The sequence below is a fragment of the Stegostoma tigrinum genome, chromosome 37 (genome assembly GCF_030684315.1).
Source record: "Stegostoma tigrinum isolate sSteTig4 chromosome 37, sSteTig4.hap1, whole genome shotgun sequence".
NCBI lineage: Eukaryota > Metazoa > Chordata > Chondrichthyes > Orectolobiformes > Stegostomatidae > Stegostoma > Stegostoma tigrinum.
This window is the reverse complement of record NC_081390.1, coordinates 6,022,622-6,043,250: the sequence shown is the minus strand read 5'-3', so window position 1 is coordinate 6,043,250 and position 20,629 is coordinate 6,022,622. Positions and strand designations below refer to the sequence as shown.

At 40.3% G+C, this 20,629-nt stretch overlaps 1 protein-coding gene across 1 annotated transcript in view; it reads left to right on the top strand.

Moving 5' to 3' along the window:
- LOC125467520 (glutamate dehydrogenase, mitochondrial) overlaps positions 1-20,629 on the top strand; it is a 73,591-nt gene that overhangs the window by 26,741 nt on the left and 26,221 nt on the right. Inside the window, exons 4-8 of the mRNA XM_048563486.2 lie at positions 9-72; positions 4,048-4,142; positions 14,724-14,903; positions 15,727-15,864; positions 16,528-16,665. Of these exons, the coding sequence (XP_048419443.1) occupies positions 9-72; positions 4,048-4,142; positions 14,724-14,903; positions 15,727-15,864; positions 16,528-16,665 (615 nt within the window). The remainder of the gene's footprint in view (positions 1-8; positions 73-4,047; positions 4,143-14,723; positions 14,904-15,726; positions 15,865-16,527; positions 16,666-20,629) is intronic.

Sequence of the window (20,629 nt, the reverse complement as noted above, 5' to 3'; positions counted from 1 at the left end):
TTCTGCAGGATTCTGAATTAGAAAAAATTACAAGAAGATTTACTATTGAGCTTTCAAAGAAAGGATTTATTGGTAAGTGTGGAGAATTCTTTTTCTGGCCTCTGTGGTCCCTTGTAAAAGGTATAACCAATTTCAGTCAGTGTGGTCCTTTTTTGTTAAACTTTTGTGTTGCATTATGTACTTGAAAAATTGGATGGAAAATTGGAATTCCTTCCCTGTTTCTAGTGGGTGAAACTACAACACCCTCGTAAAGAGCAACTTGGGACAGGCAACAAAATGCTGGCCAGCTAGTGAGGTCCATGACTCATGAGTAAATAAAGAGAATATAACCCTTTATTCATAAGACTATTTGTTTGCTGGAAACTGCCTGATCACTTTATGGCTTGCATACAACAGCATTAAATCTACAAGCAATGTTGTATCTCATGTATGTTGTGCCTTACAATTGTTTCCTAACAACTGGATCTCTAATTGTGGTTGCAAATAAAACAGAAAATTTTGACTAATGGCCATATAGCAGGCTGAGCACCATACTCTAATAAGCAAGTCACAAAAATAGGGGGGAGAAAATGACAAACTGCTACAGATAATCTACCCTGATCCTGCTTTCTCCCCATATCCTTTGACCCCCTTACCCCTAAAAACTCTATCTAACTCTTGAAAACATCAATGGCCTCATTTTAGTTTCAGTTGATCTCTGGCAGTGAATTCCAAAAGCTATTGACACTCTGGGTGAAGATAGTTCTCCTGATCTCAGTCCTAAGTACCTAACCAGTACACAGAGAATCCAGGATCAGGGGCCACTGGTCTTTGGAAGCATCTTCCTGCATTTACCTTGTCTAGGCTTGTTAGAATTTTATAGGTTTGTATGAGATTCCACCCTCCTCCTTCAAACTCCAATGAATACTCCTGTAAACTCCTAATTTATCCAGAGATAATGCGAACTACAGATGCTGGAGAATCCAAGATAACAGTGTGGGGCTGGATGAATACAGCATGCCAAGCAGCATCTCAGGAGCACAAAAGCTGACGTTTTGGGCCTCGACCCTTCAACAGAAGGGTCGAGGCCCGAAACATCAGCTTTTGTGCTCCTAAGATGCTGCTTGGCCTGCTGTGTTCATCCAGCCCCACACTCTTGTTATCCTAATTTATCCAGTCTTTTTCACCTATCCATCCTGCCGTCCCAAGAATTTTTTTCACCTTCAATAAAAATAACTAGCTTCTGATTCGGTAGAAGTATTTAAGATTGTGAATGACTGGAAAGAGTATGTTGACACACTGGCTATCCAGTGTCAAGAACAAGGAAATTGAGATATGAATAAGAAGATCCGGACAGAGCTGGAGGACCTCTGATTTGCACAAGCTGTGAGGCTACGGGATGTATTATTAGGACAAGTGATTGGAGAGATGGCATGGGCTGAGTTTTACCTTTTTTTTAACAGCTGGATTTGAAGTAAAGTCAAAACTAGTTCCAGGCCCAAATTGACACCAACTCCTCATTACAGCTACAGTTAAAATCAGAAATGTGGGTGCCATGAGCTTTTGACTTTTGCTGTCAGTTGTTTTCCTCAGTGCCAGGGAGCCTTGTTGCTGTATCGAGGCAAAAACTTGGTAGAACCAGGTTTTACTCCCAACTTCTAGATTCAAGTCAATAATACCAGGCCTTCAGTCCTATCACCAGCCCCGATACATATTTCCTAAACATAGTGGAATATTAACTCAGCACCCTTCAGAGAACAAATGTTGACTGGTCTGATACTTCATGCTGTAGCCTTTGCTGACTGGCATCTTGCCTAACTGGATACCCAGCTCAAAACTAAGCTGTTCTCTAGATTATGAAACCAATTATTGATGTTACGGATGCACTATGGAGTTAAAAAGCCACAGCTGGTAGAGGAATCCAGAAGACTGGATTTCCTAATACTCTACATCATACCCACCCACTACTGGTCAGGAAATTTTTTTTTTAAAAAAAGGATATCCCAGCAACATGGTCAACTTTATAGAACAGTAAGGTCTCTATCCAGTGGCTGAGTGGTTCCCCTATTGCTTTATGAATTTGAAGATCTCTAATGATCCAGAGAAGCCAAATTGTAATTTTACCATGAGAATTTAAGTTGCATTCTTTAAATTCTGGAAGATTGATGTGCAGCAGTCAAATTATCATCAAATGTTTGGTCTTGCGTACTTCAGGAAAATAATATATATTCCATATAGAGAGAGACAGAAGAGCGATTGCAACTGCAGCTTTTAAGCATGATTCCGTATTCTTCCATCGCTAGTCATTTAGCCTACTATCAGTAGGACAGAAGTTTCAGTTCAAGTCAATGTTCAAACACAACACTTTCTCATTGCCACCTTTGTTACATGGCTTTACTCCATCTAAGTCCCTTATCCTAAGGTTATGTTTTGATCAACTCCACATTTCTGATTTATGTAACTGCAGTTCTATGCTAACATGATTAACATTTTTATCTGCCCACTTATCCCGTCACTCTGTTATACCAAACTGAAGATGATCTGCCAACAATTTATTGGAACTAGGGATGCGATATGCAAATCCTGAGAACGAATTTTAAATGAACTAAAAGTTGGTTTGAGAAAAGGGGAGCAAAGGAGATGTGAGCATAGACTTTATTGACCAAATTTGAATTCACTAAAAATTTGGAGCTAAAAGCTGATTTAATGGGCTACCATGTAACACTCATCTAGGTGACAAAGTCCTTTTTAGGGAAGGAAGTCTGCTACCCAAGCCTAGTCCACATCTGACTCCAGATCGGCAATGTGGCTGGCTCAAAAGTGTTGTCTGGGCAGTAAATTTTGTCTTTGCCTGCCATGCCCATGTCCCTTGAATGAATCAGAAAAGGATTGGGGCTACAATGGAAAATAAACAACTTAGACTAGTTGAGCCTGTTATTCCTACTTTTTTGCAATGGAGTAAAATCTGTAGGCGCATGACAATGTCTTAAGAATACCAATCAAGGGAGAGTTTAGGTGGGTGCTGAAAGTAAGAATTGTGGATTGTTAATGGTATGTGACTTATATTGTTAAGCTTTGTGGGTGAAAGCCCTTGTTTTCTTTAAGCACTGAAAGAGGGCTGGGTTAAGGTTAATGATACTAGTTCAGGATGTAGAAAACAGACATCTGTAATGCTGCATTCTGTGAATAAATCTAATATCAAGAAAGCACTACTGCCTGGTTTCTAATTTTGCCTTGAATTTAAACAACATAATGATACTCAAATTTAAATTTGAATGCAAAGTTTAGGCAGCTGACAGTTGTGCCACTATATACCACTGTGTGGCAAACGGTGGTTTTCACAAGAAGACCAAACTTGGAACGTGATGAAAATCAGCTTGGGGATCAGAGTGGGGGGTGGGGGGGGGGGGGGGTGGCAAATAACATTGGGATCTGAGATCTACTGGGCCTTGAGAGTGGGTTTTCAGTTTCTATTATGTACTGGATTTATGAAAGAATGATGTTTGAATCATGGCATTCCTAGCTGTGGGCCTTCTCAAAGACACATCTGACAAATTTAATTGGTATCTGTTTTTTAAAATATGGGACTGGAGCTTTAGAAACTTCCTCAAAGTTGGTCTTCCATAATTGGTGACACCAGAGGGTGATTCTGCAGTTCAGACTGCACATTTTGTACCATTCTCCCAGATGACAGACTTCTGGTGCAAATCTATTGAGGCTACTTGACCACAGCTAAAATTTGTCTAATCATATCCTGTCTGACCCTTCCTTATGAATGTCGAATTTAGCACAGCTAAATTCTAATAATTCCAAGATTTGAAGAGAAATTGAGTAAATGATTGATCATAAATATAGAAACTTTAATCACTCATTGCGCGAGTGGTTCCAGGAGCATGTACCATTGGTTGCGATCGGGTGGAATAATTATGAGGTAAAGATGTAGGATTGTGATAGACTAGTATGTGGTACCTGTTCCGGTCTCCTTTTTTATTTTTAGAAGACTTCTCAATTTAATCATGTTAAGCAGCAATAATACTGGAAGACTAAAGCTTTTGCTTGTTTTCCTAGGCCCTGGTATAGATGTGCCTGCCCCTGACATGAGCACGGGTGAGAGAGAGATGTCCTGGATTGCTGATACTTTTGCCACTACGATGGGACACCAGGTGAATGTTTGAAGGAAACAGTGGCATGGCAGGAGGTTTAATGTATACTTCCCTTCTGAATCAATTCCAGTAGAGTAAATCTTAATCTTTATGCAAGACAAAGACTATTTAATGAAAGTGGATATAGGTTTTACAACAGAGTAATCCTGAAGTGAGATTCAAATCCAAAGAGAAAATTGCAGGTCAGAGGTGGACATTAAAGTGGCTAGGAGAAAATGTGAAGGAGTAGTCTCAGTAGAATGTTGACGGTTTCAGACCTTTGGCTAGAAATGTCTGATATTTCAATTCACGAACAGTTAATTTCCATAATGCTTAAATAGGTTAATTCAAGGTATCCACCAAAGAGCATAAAATTGTTCAATCAAACTGAACCCTTTATCGATCAGTCTACAACAAGTAGTGTGCCACACTCTCTACTGCACAGAATAAATGGGACATTCCATTTCAAAGCTACATTGCAGCCACCAGATCCGTTCACCAGTTTGAAGAATGTTATTGGTATGAGCCTACAGTTGAAAGACAGCTTTGAACCCCGTTTTAAATGTTAGTGCTGTACTTGTTTCAGTTTTGCAGAACCTCTGTAGCTCTTGGTGCAGGTTTTACAATAGTTTCTCCTGCAGCATAGATGCATGTCACGACTTTTAGTAATTCTTGGCTTCGCAGATTGCAGGCATCCCGGGGGGGGGAAAATTCCAATGAGCAATTCCACTGTGTCCTGGAATCCAGAAAGTATCAGGGGAATTGAGGGCTCTGTCCTGAACCTCCTACTCCTTTTACACCACAGGACAGGATTGCCCACCCCTGCAGAAGATGAACACAAGAATAAAGCCTGTAACTGAGTTTAAATGTTTTTAACTCTAGCCTTTTGTGAACTCACAGCCAAATATTGCATTCAATTTTCCATGTCCTGTTGTAGGATGTATGTTAATACCATGTCATTGAGAAGTGATTTTGTGGATTACAAATTTAGGGTTCCTTCATTAAAACGTAAGTGAGAGGTAATCAGATTTGGAATTGTAACTTTGTTGCGATTAATAGATGTCTGCTAGTCAATAAATAATATTCATTTTAGATTAGTACCAAAACAAAGCGAGAGATGAGTTGTTTTAATGCAGAAGGTTGTTAAAACATGGTGTCTCCATCTAGAACCAGGAGTGGAAGCAGAATTGACAATATTTTAAAGTAAAACTTGCATATTTGGAAATGAAAAGGGAATAGGACTTGGGCTATTTCAGTTTATACAATGAGCCAAATGACTGCATTCAGTGTGGTTGTGAATAAATTACCCTTCTCAATTACCTAATTACACTTATCCTTTGCTTAAGGAAGTGATTGTTACTAATGTTTTGTTGCCAATGTTTTAATTCCTTTTGCTAGTTGGTGGATTCCTCTCCTGTATATTTAATTAGTTTTAACTTTTTATACAGTACAACTTTGCACCTGTAGGATTTGTATAGATTATTTTTACTTGGGCATTTTCTTGGTGTGTATATTTTTTTAAATTGCTGCCTTTCATCGCCCCAGCAACTTTGCAGCAATACACCTTTACTGTTTTTTTTTTCAACTGATGTTTCCCTTCCTGGAATCACACTTCTGCATTATCACTTCCATTGATTTGAGTGTATTGACAATCACTTATTCCCTGAAATTCTTTTTTTCCCCTTTCCTCATTCACTGGATGAGGGAGTTGCTGGCTAGACAGCATTTATTGCCCAGCAGGCAGTTTAGAGTCAACTACATTGCTGTTGGTCTGGAGTCACATGTAGGCTAGACCAGGTAAAAATGGCACTTTCCTTCCCTAAAGGACATTAGTGAACCAGATGGGGTTTTTTCCCAACAATTTCCCATGGATTCACGGTTATCATTGGACTCTTAATTCCATATATTTATTGAATTCAAATTCCACCATCTGCCGTCCCGGGAGCGTTATCCAAGTCCCTGGATTAATTGCCAGCAATGATACCGTTTAGGCCATCACCTGGTAGGGTCCGTCTTACTTGTATGAAGCAGATCTTGATGCAGATTTTCTTTTGTAATATTCATGACTTGTGCTCAGAAGTATCTTTGCATCAGAATTATTCTAATTTGGATTTCCTATCACTTCCATTAGGCTTTTATATTTGTTGGTAGAGCTTGCTTGTTGTTCCATTATCTGTACATGGTGTCTTTATTTCATTGTATTATGTTTTGTAGAGTCCTGAATACTACTGGTACTAGAATTTTGAACCAAAGGGAAAATTCTGGTTTTACTGATCAGGTCAAGCAGTATCTGAGGTGGGGGGAAATTAACATTTCAGATTAATGGCCTTTCATCAAAATTAGAAAAATGTAGCAATGTGCCGTACCTAGATAGGCACAGAAGCCAGTGAAGTGGATGGGAACCAAAAGGGAGGATCTAATCAGGTGGAAAGAATGTTAAATGGCAAAAGGGATGTACAAGGCAAAAAAGTGGTACCTCTGTCCTTCCTTTGTCATTAGCCTAAGCCAGATTTTGCTCTTTTCCTATTTAACTTTTTATTTCTCATCATTATTTCAATTTCTAAATCAATTTAAAGTTTTTAGGATCTATAAAGGGAATAGGGTAGTTGAAAAGTCTATTTCCATTAATGGGAGAGTCTGTGATACGGACATGACTTTGACTTTAAGTGAGAGATAAGTTAGGAAAATCTTCACGATTTTGAACTCTGCAGAGAGCAGAAGTTGCTAGTTGAATTGAAAAATTTTGAATGAGATTGCTAGACTTGCAAGCCAAGGAATATTGAGGGATCAAGTCCTGGAGATGTAGGGGCACAGTTCAGACCTCATTTGAACTATAGATCTACACTTGCCCCTCCCTATTAGGTTGAAAATATTATAATCCCATCTAGTTCACTTATTCCTAATATATTCAAGTCTGTCCAATCTTTCCTAGATAAGTCTTATTACTTCTAAAACTAATATTTTACTTGTCCCAACTGCCCTGCATTTGTCAGATTTTAGTTCTTCTCAAACAACTGGTACTACTTTGAAAGATCATTAGCAATGCCAACTGCATAACCCCATCCTTCGCTGTCTAGATGACGTCCTTAGTTCTGATTCCTTAATTTCTAATTCCAATGATTTATTTCTATCACTTGGTACCAATTTACCTACTAAGATTGTTTGTTTTTTTTTTCTCCAGCCTTTGTACACCAAAGCAATAGGAGCTACCTAGATTCAAACTACTTCTGCTTTGGAAGACCCTCCAGATTATATTCCTATTGCAGCTGTTGGGAAATATGTATATGCAACCCAACCTGCTGTTGTTCATGTAATTATCATGGGTCCTGATGGGCTATTTCTTCATGGTCCAGAGCACACATCCCAAATATCCAAGATTACTTATGAGATGTCTCTGGTTTGTATGCTTCCTCAGTAGGACTTGCTGCTTCATCAGGCAAACCCATTTTGCAAGTCCATTACTTGATTAAGAAAAACACACACAGGTTCTAATGGTCACTTTAAAAATGCATAATGAAAGAATCTGTGGGCTCATTCTTGACCTGAGAAGTGGTAGCTTGGACCTTTTGAAGCTAATTTACAAGAACACCTGTGTAGTAAGTACAGGTTTCAGTAAAGAACCAGACATGTGGGATAGAAGCTTGAGAATTCAAACTATACAGTCAAACCAAAAGTTCAGTTCTCTTTTCAAATTAAACATCAGTTCTGCAATTTCAGCTAAGTCCATTTTCGTATTGCCTTCAACTCTGTACCATGTTTTGAGGAAAAATCTGAATTTTCAACTGTATTCTACGTTGTGTATTTGTTTTTATTCGAGAAACTAAATATCTTCCTGAGTGCAGAGCTGGATGAACCCAGAAGGCCAAGCCGCATCTTAGCCTAAGATGCTCCCTGGGTTATCTCAGATTCTCCAGCATTTGCAGTTCCCATTATCTCATCTTCCTGAGTGCGATAGGTTGGAGGAAGGAAGCTTATAATGCAGTGATATGCAAAAATAACAACTATTCACTTTGGAGTGGTGTGTGCTGTTTTTCATACACTTTCCTCAGCGCAAAAAATGTTTTCTATGCAAGTTGCTGGAGATGCAATTTGGTAACAGCGGCAAGGTCACCCTGGGGTTTGGGACCTTGAGTGGAGGGACCAGCACTGAAGAGTTTGAGACTGAGGGGGACCACATGAACTATGGTGCATTTGAGTAAATAAAACTACGAAAATGGAACTAAGTTTGAAGTCTTAACACTTTAAGAATGAGACTTAATAGCTTTTAAATTATACCTTTTTTGGGACAGATATTGAGCGACATCTAAAATGTACCTACCCTAACTTGCAGAAATGATTTTTTTTTGGAGAATGAACGTGCAAATGCAGCACTTCTGTGAAACACTATATAAAGTTGGATATTGAGCTGCTACTTTTCAAAGTTAGTACCAGATTGGCATCAATCAATTTTGACATGACCAATACTGAATACTGTCCTTCCAATATCTTGGAAGTCACTAAAAAACTGAGAATTGCAGATGTTGTATATCAGAAACAAAAACATGCACAAATTGCTGGAAAAGTTCAGCAGGTCTGGCAGCATCTGTGGAGAGAAAGCAGAGTTAATGGGTCAAGTGACCCTTTTTCAGAGGATGAGCTGCCAAATCTGCTGAGCTTTCCAGCAATTTGTTTTTGCCTTGAAGGTTACTATTGAACCAGACCAGCCATACAAAAAGCATGGCTAGGAGCAAGCCGGAGGCTGAAAAGCCCATGGTGACTAACTCAATTTCTGTCTTCCCAATGCACAGTCACCATTTCAAAAGCATAGGCAGGATTTTGATGGAACATTATCTACTTGCCTGGATCAGTGCGGTTCCAATAACATCTAAGAAGCTGGAAACCATCCAAAAGAAAGGATCCACTTGGTCAACCCCCATTCACCAACTGTTAAATATTCACTCACTCTGCTGGAATGCAGGGTATATAGCAGTATCTCAGCACCTTGTAAACCCAGGATCTTACTGTCTAGAAGGAGAAAAGCAACAGTTATATTGGATCACCACCCACAAGCTCCCCTCAGAGTCTCGCACCATCCTGATTTGGAAATATAACTACTCGTTCAAAGTCATTGGGTCAAAATCCTGCCACAATTTGTAACAACACTGACCTCGCGTGGACTGCAGTAGTTCAGGAATGTGGCTCATCATTAGCTTTTGCAAGGAAATTTAGCATTGAGCAACAAGTGCTGGACTTGCCAGCAATGACCACATTCTGTAAAAGAATGCAAGTACAAGCAGTCAGAATTAAACAGTTCTGTTCCTGAACACATTTGTAACACTTTGTATGCAAGTTATATTCAATACAGTAAATACAAAATAGCTGTTTATAATTATGAGCAAACATTCACATGTCACATCTTTAAAATTTAATGTCAAAATAGTATCTTGTTTGCAAGTTGTGTGTTTGTAAATCGGGACCAGTACTGTCAAACCTTTGGTAATCAACAAACAAGGAGTGTCACATCCTCAAACAGATTGCTGCAGAATTTGCTGATCAGTATGGCAAAATTAATTACATCACAGGCAAGTTTTTTTTTACACAAAGGGTAGTCAGTGCCTGGCACACGCTGCCAGAGGAGTGGTGGAAGCAGACTCAATAGTAGCATTCAAGAAGCACCTGGGCAGATACATGAATGGGGAGTTGATGGCCTAGTGGTATTATCACAGGACTATTAATACAGAAACCCAGAGTGTTCTCAGGCCTGGGTTTGAATTCCGCCATGGCAGATAGTGGAATTTGAATACTGCACATCTGGAATTAAGAGTCTAATGATGACCATGAATCCATTGTTGATTGTTTGGGAAAAACCCTTCTGGTTCACTGTCCTTTCAGGAAGGAAACTGCCATCCTTAGCTGGTCTGACCAATACGTGACTCCAGTCCAACAGTAATGTGGTTGACTCTTAACGTTAAGGATAGGCAGTAAATTCTGCCTTGCCAGCAACACCCTCATCCTGTGAATGAATTTTTAAAAAATTGAATAGGAAGGCAATAGAGGGATACGGATCCTGTAACTGAAGATAGTTTTATTATGGAAGGGCAGAATGTGTCAGCGCAGGCTAGGAGGGCTGAAGGGCCTGCTCCTGAGCTGTATGGTTCTTTGTTCTTTGAGTCTTGTCAGTTTGGATATGTTTTATTGATGTATGGTAACGTGATGTGTGTCAGCGCATGCTGTATCTTCCTGCTGCTGTTTGCGATGGGCATCATCGGACCCAGCTGTTCACGTACCCTTTTTCCTCATACTTGGTAGAGGTATTCGGGGGCGGGGGGAGGGGGAGGGGGCGGAGAAACAAAGAATACTTCTAAATACTACTAATCAAGACAAGCACGGGAATTTCTACAGGCTTGGGTCTTCTACCAAGAATGCCAACAATAAACATGTAGGGTATAATTCTATATGTACCACTAAGAAGAAAATCTGGAAAAGATGTAACTAATTTCAACAGACCCTGGAGTTTTAAAAACCAGGCTGGAAAATACAACAGCACTTCATCGGAGGCTGCATTGATCATGCCACTCAGCAGGGTAATGAAAGGTCTGCGAACAAAAGAACTAGCTTGGCAAGTGAACCATCCACAACCTGACTTACAAGTCTATTCACGAACCTTGTGTATTCCCCATCTGTACTTCCCCTTGAGAAGGTAGTGATGAGCTGCTTTCTTGAACCACTGCAGTTCATGTGGTGTAGGTAAACCCACAGTGCCATTAAGGAAGAAATTCCAGGATTTTGACCTGATGGCACTGAAAGAACAGATGTATTTCCAAGTCAGGATTTTGTTTTTCTAGGAAGGGACTTTGCAGGTGATGGTGTTCCCTTTCTGCTGCATTTGTTCTTCTCGGTGGTAGTTGTTGGTTTGGAAAGTGCTCTGGAAGGAACCTTGGTGAGTTTCTGCAGTGCATCTTGTAGATGATGCACACTACTGCTGAGCAATGGTGGAGAGCATAAATATTTGTGAATATGGTGCCAATGAAGCAGGCTGGAGCTACACTTATCTTAGTAAATTGCGAGTATTTTGTCTTGTAGATGGTAGACTGGTTTTGCAGATTTCCCTGATGCAAGATTCTTGGCCTTTGGCATACTTTAATAGTCGCAGTATTGATATGGTTCATACAGCTCAGTTTCTGGTCAATGCTAAACCCCCAAGATAGTGTGGATTCAGTGATGGAGATAACATTGAGTGTTATAGAATCATACAGAAGAGACCCTTCAGCCCATAGAACCTGCACATAGAAAATCCGTCTAAATCTACACTGTTCCACTCTACAGCAATTTTGGTCCATTTCCTTGCACGTACTGATCTTTCAAATGCTCATCTAAATACTTGTTAAAGGTTCTGAGGTTTTCTGCCTCAACTACTCTCCAAAGCAGCGCATTCCAAATTCCTACCATCCCCCTGGAGGAAAAGGACTTTCCTCAAATCCCATTTAAGCTTTCTACTTTTCACCTGAAAATTACATCCACTTGTTATTGACTCTTCCTCCCAGGTGTGGGAGGGGTTCGCTGCTTTCTAACCAATTGCTATGCAGTCATCTTCTACACTTCAATCAGATCTCATCTCAGCTGCCTCTGCTCTAAAGAAATCCTTAGTATATCCAACCTGTCAGCATAGTTAAGCTGCTCCATCCCAGGCAACATCCTAGTGATAATGGGAACTGCAGATGCTGGAGAATCCAAGATAATAAAACGTGAGGCTGGGTGAACACAGCAGGCTCAGCAGCATCTCGGGAGCACAAAAGCTGACATTTCGGGCCTAGACCCTTCAGAGAGGGGGATGGGGTGAGGGTTCTGGAATAAATAGGGAGAGAGGGGGAGGCGGACCGAAGATGGAGAGAAAAGATAGGTGGAGAGGAGAGTATAGGTGGGGAGGTAGGGAGGGGATAGGTCAGTCCAGGGAAGACGGACAGGTCAAGGAGGTGGGATGAGGTTAGTAGGTAGGAAATGGAGGTGCGGCTTGGTGGGAGGAAGGGATGGGTGAGAGGAAGAACAGGTTAGGGAGGCAGAGACAGGTTGGACTGGTTTTGGGATGCAGTGGGTGGAGGGGAAGAGCTGGGCTGGTTTTGGGATGCGGTGGGGGAAGGGGAGATTTTGAAGCTGGCGAAGTTCACATTGATACCATTGGGCTGCAGGGTTCCCAAGCGGAATATGAGTTGCTGTTCCTGCAACCTTCGGGTGGCATCATAGTGGCACTGCAGGAGGCCCATGATGGACATGTCATCTAAAGAATGGGAGGGGGAGTGGAAATGGTTTGCGACTGGGAGGTGCAGTTGTTTATTGCGAACCGAGCGGTTCCTAGTGAATCTACTCTGCACCCCCTGCAGTGCAATTACATCCTATAGTGCAGTGACCAGAACTGCATAGTGTACTCCAGCTGTGGTCTAAGCTGAATGTAACTGTACAAAAGGTTTTTTTGTCAAGGAACAATGGATAGATTCTCTCCTGCTGGAAATAGCAATGTATATTGCCTAGTCCTTGTCTGGTGTGAATGTTACTTCCTACTTGTCAACCTGAACCTGGATATTGCCCAGATCCTGTTGCATTCAGTCATGAACTGCTTCAGTATCAGAATTTGAATGGTGCTGAACATGCTCACTTGTGATTTTATGTTGGAGGGAATTAATGAAGCAGCTGAAGATTAGGTGAGGCCAAGAACACCTCCCTGAGGAGCTCCTGCATTACTTTATGCTAGTTGAATTTTCTCCCTGATTCCCATTCATTCTAATTTTGCTGGAACTCTTTACTGACAAACTCTTCAAACGTGGCTTTCTCAAGGGCAGTTCTTGTCACCTTGTCTCTGAAATGCTGCTGTTTTGTCTGTTTGGGCAAGGCTGAAATAAACTCAGGAGTTCTGTGGCCATAGTAAAACCCAAACTCTGTCAGTGGTGTGCTTATTGCTAAGCAAGTAATGCTTGATGGCATCTTCTATCACTTTACTGGTGATCAAGAGTATACTGGAGCAGTAACTGTTTAGGCTGGAAGTGTCATGATTTTGGTGTACAGAATATACTTTGGATAATTTTCACTGAATTAATTACTCATTGGCAGGTGCTAATGTGGTGCATATTCTGGAATAGCTTGGTCAGGGGCACGGCAAGCTCTGGGGAGCAAGTCTTGTGCAATTTCCATCCTCACCTGGTGGGGTGGGGTTTAACTTTTCAGCCTCAAAACAGGATAATTGGGAGAGGTTTTGGCAAGCATTGGCTTAAGTGGTAGGAGTATCTGTGTAATAGCATCCAACTACCAAGAGATGGCAGACAAGTGTACATTACAAATAATGCTAATCATGTAAGCATGTAAAATAACATATGCAAAACTTGTTGAAGAGCACTTTTAGACAATAATATGCAGTACCTTGTGCAACATCCAGTAGATTTCCTCCAGTTTTCTGACCAGTCAGTTCCCAGCAGTGGCCAAATGGAATACAGGTGTTGGTTCTGTGGGTGGTATGGACTATCAGCTTTATTTTAGAGATCCTTCTATCTTGGTTGCAAATAGCCAGTACTAAAATGCAAGGAATGAAGTGTGGACTGAATCCCAGCTCAGCCACTCCCTGCAGGGACTGCTGCTGTAATAACCTAGCAACTAGTTTCGTCCTGCCAATTGGGCTGGGATGGTGAGACTTTTAGGATAGGCAAGAGTGTGGCCCTCGGGAGCTGGAGTGATTTTCCTGAATTAGGTATGATTTGAGAATTATTCCTTCATGTACCTTGCTGACTTAAATCTAAATCAATTCCTTGCTCCTATCCACTTGCCTGTTGAATGCTGATTGAGTTTAGATCCCACCTTTAAGTGTGTGCTTCTGCATTTGCAGGTAGTATAGTCAAGGAGATGCAGATAGTCAAGGGGGAAATTGCAGGAACATTTGGTTTGTGGCACAATGTTAACGGAGGTGGTGAACTAAAGCAGCTCAATGTAGATTGGGCATAACTTTTATTAAAAAGTGATTTATTACCTTTTTACATTAATTACTTCTGCAGGTTGTGTATGTTTTTGTATTTTGCAAGCATTTGTACAATTGGCTGAAAAAGCTGTACATGACATGAACATTTTTTTGAGTTGGTAGTTCAGTTCATTCATTCGGCTGAACAACTGGATGGTGACTCCTGCTCCAAATGGGAGGCTACCATGAAGGACTTTGCTTCAAACCTCTCCCCTCAGCAGAAGTGTGGTGACTGGCTGCTTAAGCACTCTCTCGATCTCGCTGTCTTGCTCGCCCTAGTTTCCTTCACTTACTGAAGACCAAGATTGCTGAAGCCAGTTGCAGCAATTAGCCATGTATCAACCATATGCAACAAAGGTCAAACCTGGCACAGTGCTGTCAAGCACATGTCAGCTATTTTTGTTTCAGTAGAATTGTTATGGTTTAGGTTTATCATGAGGTTCAAGCCTCTCTAATTTTCCTGTATGTGGAAACTTAGCAAAATAGATCACTGTCTGATTTTGATGTTTTGATCTTAGTGAGCAGCAGTAGGAGGGCTGGTCCCCTATCTGCCTGTATAATTATTTGCCAAATTATTTGCTTATAAATGTGTATATGTTTTTACATAAGAAATATTATTGTTGTAGGATATAAATGCTCATGCCTGTGTGACTGGTAAGCCCATCAGCCAAGGTGGTATCCATGGCCGTATTTCTGCTACAGGACGTGGCGTCTTCCATGGGATAGAGAACTTCATCAACGAAGCATCCTACATGAGCGTTCTGGGAATGACTCCAGGCTTCGGGGATAAAACTTTTGTTATTCAGGTTTGTGGCTGATAATGAACAATGAACTGACTTTACTTTTTTCTTCTGTCTGCTCTGCCCAATGTTTAATGTCCTGACTACTGGATTTGCTTTTTAACATTTTTTTATAGAGGATGTAAAAGCCAAAAGCTGAAAGTTGTAATTCACTTTATTCTACTGTGTATTGAGGGAGTTTGAATTCAGTGTTCTGCCCAGGTGCTATCACCAATTGTTCCCAAACTTGCATCCCTTTGTTATCCAGATTTGAACCTTCATGGCACAGTGGATAGATGATGCGACACAGAGGTAGAATGTAGCTTTTTGCATTGGCTCACTATATTACAATGTATGACTACATAATTCTGATCTTTGTTCAAATGATTAATGTAGTTTAAGACTTGGAATGACAAGTTACATGGAAGGGTTATCTTATGAACCTGAAGATGGTTTAATGGTGGTGAATTCTAGATCACTCCTGTTGGATAGTAGGGCTTTCAAGCCAAGTGACAAATTTAAACATTTTACTTGGGTAAAAAGTTCTCTTTAGCAAAATAATCATAAATTTCTGTAGTATGCCTTTTTGCCTTGTATGTCATTGGATACTTGGTATTCATTGGAAATTGCTGCTAAGACCTGGATAAGATGCATATTTATTAAAATGAGGTACTAGAGGAACAATTGTTGTCCTGATGGTATTCCCCAGCATCAGTGATAGGAAACTAGAGAGAGGAAGAATTTTAATTGAATATTTCCTGAAATCCATGAAAATGAGTGCACCAATATTTGCAGAAAGTGGTCATTGCTGGCAATAAATGAACTACCTTTTTGTTTTTGTATCCCCCAGGGATTTGGTAATGTAGGCATGCACTCCATGAGGTACCTGCACCGTTACGGAGCCAAGTGTGTTGGTGTTGGTGAATTGGATGGCTCAATTTGGAATGATGATGGAATTGATCCCAAGGAGCTAGAGGATTACAAACTGGTATGAGAATGTTAAACCTCTCTAGTGTAGTGTTGAACGTTTACTTCCTCCTGGGCCAAGTCTAGTAATTTTCAAATGTTTGTTTTCCACACTCTGCCGCTGACAGTTGTCAGGCACCTATTTATAAATTTTGTCACCATCACCTTGGGGCAGTTGGTGTATTTTTGCTCCTTTGACTTGTCTCAAGCCTCCCTCAGTCCAGTCTTCGTATCATCCACCTGTCTGAATTTATTTCTATAAATAGCTACTGGTTCTTTTGTACTCAAGACCATTCTGGATTGGATTAGATTTGGTACATAAAATGTTTTTGAGTATGCTATGAACAGGAAAATAAAGCTTCATTTTGCTGGAACAGTTGCTATTTTTAATATAGCTCATTAGATAAATGAGAACTTTTGGGGATTTGCTGCTGTGAACAACAAACTGATTCTGAACGGTAGATTTGTCAGCCCTTTATGCTACAACATGGTAACTGGAAATTATCCTCTAATCTGAGACTCATGACTGAGCTGCTGAAACTTCCATGTTTACAGCTTAAAACGTGTTCAGTTCCCTTTGTTTTTTTAATATAAACTTGATTTTTAACTTGCATACCAAAATTGTCATGTTTTAATAATGTTTTAATAATTGAGTTGTTGTGGTATTGTTGATTTCTGAATATAGGCACAGGGAACAATTGTTGGATTCCCAAAAGCGAAGCCATATGATGACAACATCCTGGAGGCAGAGTGCGACATTCTCATTCCTGCAGCTGGTGAGAAACAGCTAACAAAGAGCAATGCACAAAAAGTCAAAGCAAAGGTAAGCAGGTGTTCTGTCTCCCAAATGTTTGCCGTGAAGACAAAAAATGCCTTTCCAGCCACCCCAATTAAAGCACCCTGTGTGTCTGTCTCTCTCATCCACAACTTAGGGTGCACCACTTGTAATTGGATCCTGCAATGCACTGAGAAAGCAGAACCATTGTCCCCTCTATCAGTAATGAAAATAGTCTCCTCCTACAAATGGAGTTGTTTAGTTCAATAATGTACTCACTCCGTTAATAGAGATTTAAAAGCCTGCTGCATTCAATCAACTCTATACAAATATCAGAACTGTTTGTATCTCTAAGCATTAAATAAGCACCCAAGCAATACAGTTCCAACAAGAATGTACTGAGATTTGTTCTGATGACTGGCTGGCAGATTTTAAGTTAACAGCGATATTTCAAACCCGTGAATCCCTGGCAACTGTGTTTGAGATTATTAAATTGTTTGGACAGATTAGAAGGTTTGGAAATTCAAAGTTGACGTAAAATCAGTTTGCTGGAGCCTGCTGAAGAATGATAAACAGAAATAACCATCAGTTTAAAAGCTAATTATAATGTTAAATATCCAGCTAGGTTAAAAGGTACCAGGATGGAAGAATTTATGATGGGAAGACTAGGAAGTAGACGTTGAACAAAAACTTTTGCATTTGGTTTCACTGACCGTAATAGTTGCTGTAGGACATATAGTAAGTAATAGACAGTCATTAAAGAACTAGATGAAATCATACCTTTTAATGTATTTTCCCTGTCCAACTCGGCCAATGGGTGCTTCACACTTTCTTCTTTTTCCCTTTATTCAGATTTAACATGTTTCAGAACCTTAAATTACCTCACTTTCAAATAATGTATTCATATGATATAGATTTGTTACAGTGCAAAGGTGATGCTATTTTGTCAATCTGCCTGCACCTAACAATTGTGTCACACTCATGCCAGTTTACTGCTTCTCTTTTGCCCCACACCCCATACTCTTGCACACTATACTTCTGTACAAATAATCATCCAATGGCCTCTTAAATGTCTGTACCTACCCCATTTGTCAAGGTTCTTTTTACAACAATGTTATTAATTAGCCCTTTCTCATTACGTTGTAGTGGGTCTAAGCCTGTTCCTAGTTGGCTGAGCCTACTGCCCTAGAAAACCATCCACAAGGCATTCTAGAAACTTGTCATCCACAGTTTTAGTGCTCCTTTGGCATAATCAGTCTATTGATTACCATGGTGCACATGCCACAACATTGTCATTTTGTGATTTATCACCATGCCCCACACTGTCATTACTGTTTGGCCTATAAATAACAGACAGTGTCAGCTGCCCCGACTGTTCCTTAGATTCACCCAAACAGGTTCCACACATCGTTCTTTTGGTATGAAATTCTCTTCTCTGACTAATGTACTGATCTCAGCTCATTATCAGTGTAACTTCAACTCCATTTTCCTTTTTTGTCTGTCCTTCCTAACCATCAAATACACTTGAATATTTAGTTCCCATCCTGGTCACCGTTGCAGCCGTACTTCTGTGGTGGCAATGATATCATAACCATTTGCCACTCTGCATTTAGATCCTCTACCTTGTGCATGCTATGTGCATTCAGATAGCGTGTCCTTAATTTTGTCTTTATTCCGCATTCGAGGCCTACAAGATGCTCGGCTTTGTTTCTCCTAGCATCTAGTCTCCCTTGGAGTTTTTCTGCTTCCTGCTACCAGCTAACAGCCTTCCAATTTGGGTTATGCCTCAGGTTCCCATCCCTCTGATTAGTTTAAATTAACCTCAACAGCACTAGCAAATTTCCCTGTGAGAATCAGTCCAGTAGAGTTCAGGTCCAGATCTGATCAGCATGACTTTTTGAAGGACGTAACAGACTGGTATGGCCTACTTTTTCTGCAATTTATATTCCTACAGTACTATGTAATCTTTCAACAGAATGTTTTCCAAGTATTATTTCCTTTGTCTCCGTGTAGAATAGAGATGATGCTGGGTGTTGGCTGGGGCCTGGGTTACATAAATGTTAATGTTTGATTTCTGTTGTAATAGTGAACAGCCAAGCTTTTAATGATATTGCAGAGCTTGTAAAGCATTTATTGTGCTTGATAGCATAGTCTTTATGTTTACAATAAGTGAATGAATTGTACCTGCTAATGCACTATAGCATTGTTCATTAAATAGTAACACTTGCAATAATATGGGATGTCAAGTTGTAGAATGGAAGCTCTATATATGATGCCCTAAGGAGCTGCAAAATTGAAAGACTTCTGTTGCACTGCTGACCAGAGGGTATATTTACAAGGTAGTCGTCATTTTTATTTCATAATGGGAGTGCCCACAGATACAAATTTTTAATTGCAGATCAATTTTTACTTGTTTTTCTTGGTCAATAAATGGCAGCTAAAGCCCAAAGTGAGCCTAAATGTTGTGATCTTCTCCTTACTGCTCTTAAGCATCAAAGTCTGTTGTGTACAAAATAGGCGCAATACTTCAAGTATTCTGAGAAATAATTCTATGCTCATTATCCTGAGTACACTACTAGAACCTGCTTGGATGTGTACAGGATCATTGGGAAGCTAAGACTCGGCTTAGTCTTGCAACTTAGATCTGGAAATGTCTGTAGTATTGTGACAAGTTCTTTTTCACTACCCTTGAGCACATTGCAGTAAGCTTTGCTGCTATGTCAGGAGTAGAATCTGTTTGCAGCTTGGCCCAAATTTTCTTTATTATAGGTTTACAAAAGTGAAGGCATGAAATCTACCCGCTGCCACCAACAGAAAATCCATTTCTGTGCTGCTCAATACTGGAACCAAAGCAAAAAAATATTGAGTTCACTTCTGGCTTTCACTAGAGTGGACAGCAATCCTTGATTTAGAAAAGCATTGTAGGTCAGATTTTCCAATCAGCCTGTTTCAGCTATGTTATTATGCACTTCTGGAACAGGTGGGATTTGAACCTGGCCTCCTGGCTGAAAGGTAAGGACACTATTACTGTGCTACAGCCACCTGCCACTGTAGGTCATGGAAACAAAGCTAATTCTTGCCAACTGTGAGGTTACATTGGTCACTACTGAAACAGCTCCTAAAGGCCCTGCAACCCTGCTGCTTTTTCTTATGGATCTAGAATTATAACAAGACTCTTACATGATGTAGGCAGCTGTCTCAGAATTTCAAGTCTGAAGAGGCTAGAGACATTCTTGACGATAACTGTCAATGAAAATGTTAATTTGGTGAGCGGAAATAAGCTGGAACACAGCTTGCATTGCTGTTACCTTTTTTGATTGTTTCTGATGCTTCTATTTTCAGATGGGAGCTTTAACATACTGAGAGACCCAGAAATTTGCACAAAACTGGGTAGAAATAGGAAAAAAAGCCAATGTTTGAAAAGAACCTGTTCCTATTTGGATAAAGCAGAACTGGAATTGAATTTAAATTTATGCAGCGCACTCTTTACCATCCTTTTGAAATAAGCAAACTTTCAGGACTGCAACCGTTGTATTTATATAGCAGCAGTAATATGGTTAAATGTCCTGTAATACTCAATGTTTTCAAACAAAATCTAACACTAAGTCATATGATAGGACAAGTAACATCTGCTTGCTCAATGGCAGGTTTTAAGGAGTGTCTTGAGCTCAAAGAAATAAAGATGCAATGAGAGAGATAGTAGGAAATGCTGATGCTGGAGAATCTGAGATAACACTATGTGAAGCTGGATGAACACTGCAGGCTGAGCAGGAAGGCTGACATTTAGGGTCAAGACGCTTCTTCAGCAATAGGGGAGGGGAAGGGAATCCTGAAATAAATAGGGAGACGGGGGAGGCAGATAAAAGATGGATAAAGGAGAGGAGACAGGCAGGTCAAAGAGGTGGTCTTAGAGCCAGTGAAGGTGAATGTAGGTGGGGAGTTAGGGAGGGGATAGGTCGGCCCAAGGCGAATGGACAGGTCAAAGAGGCGGGATGAGGTTAGTGGGTAGGAG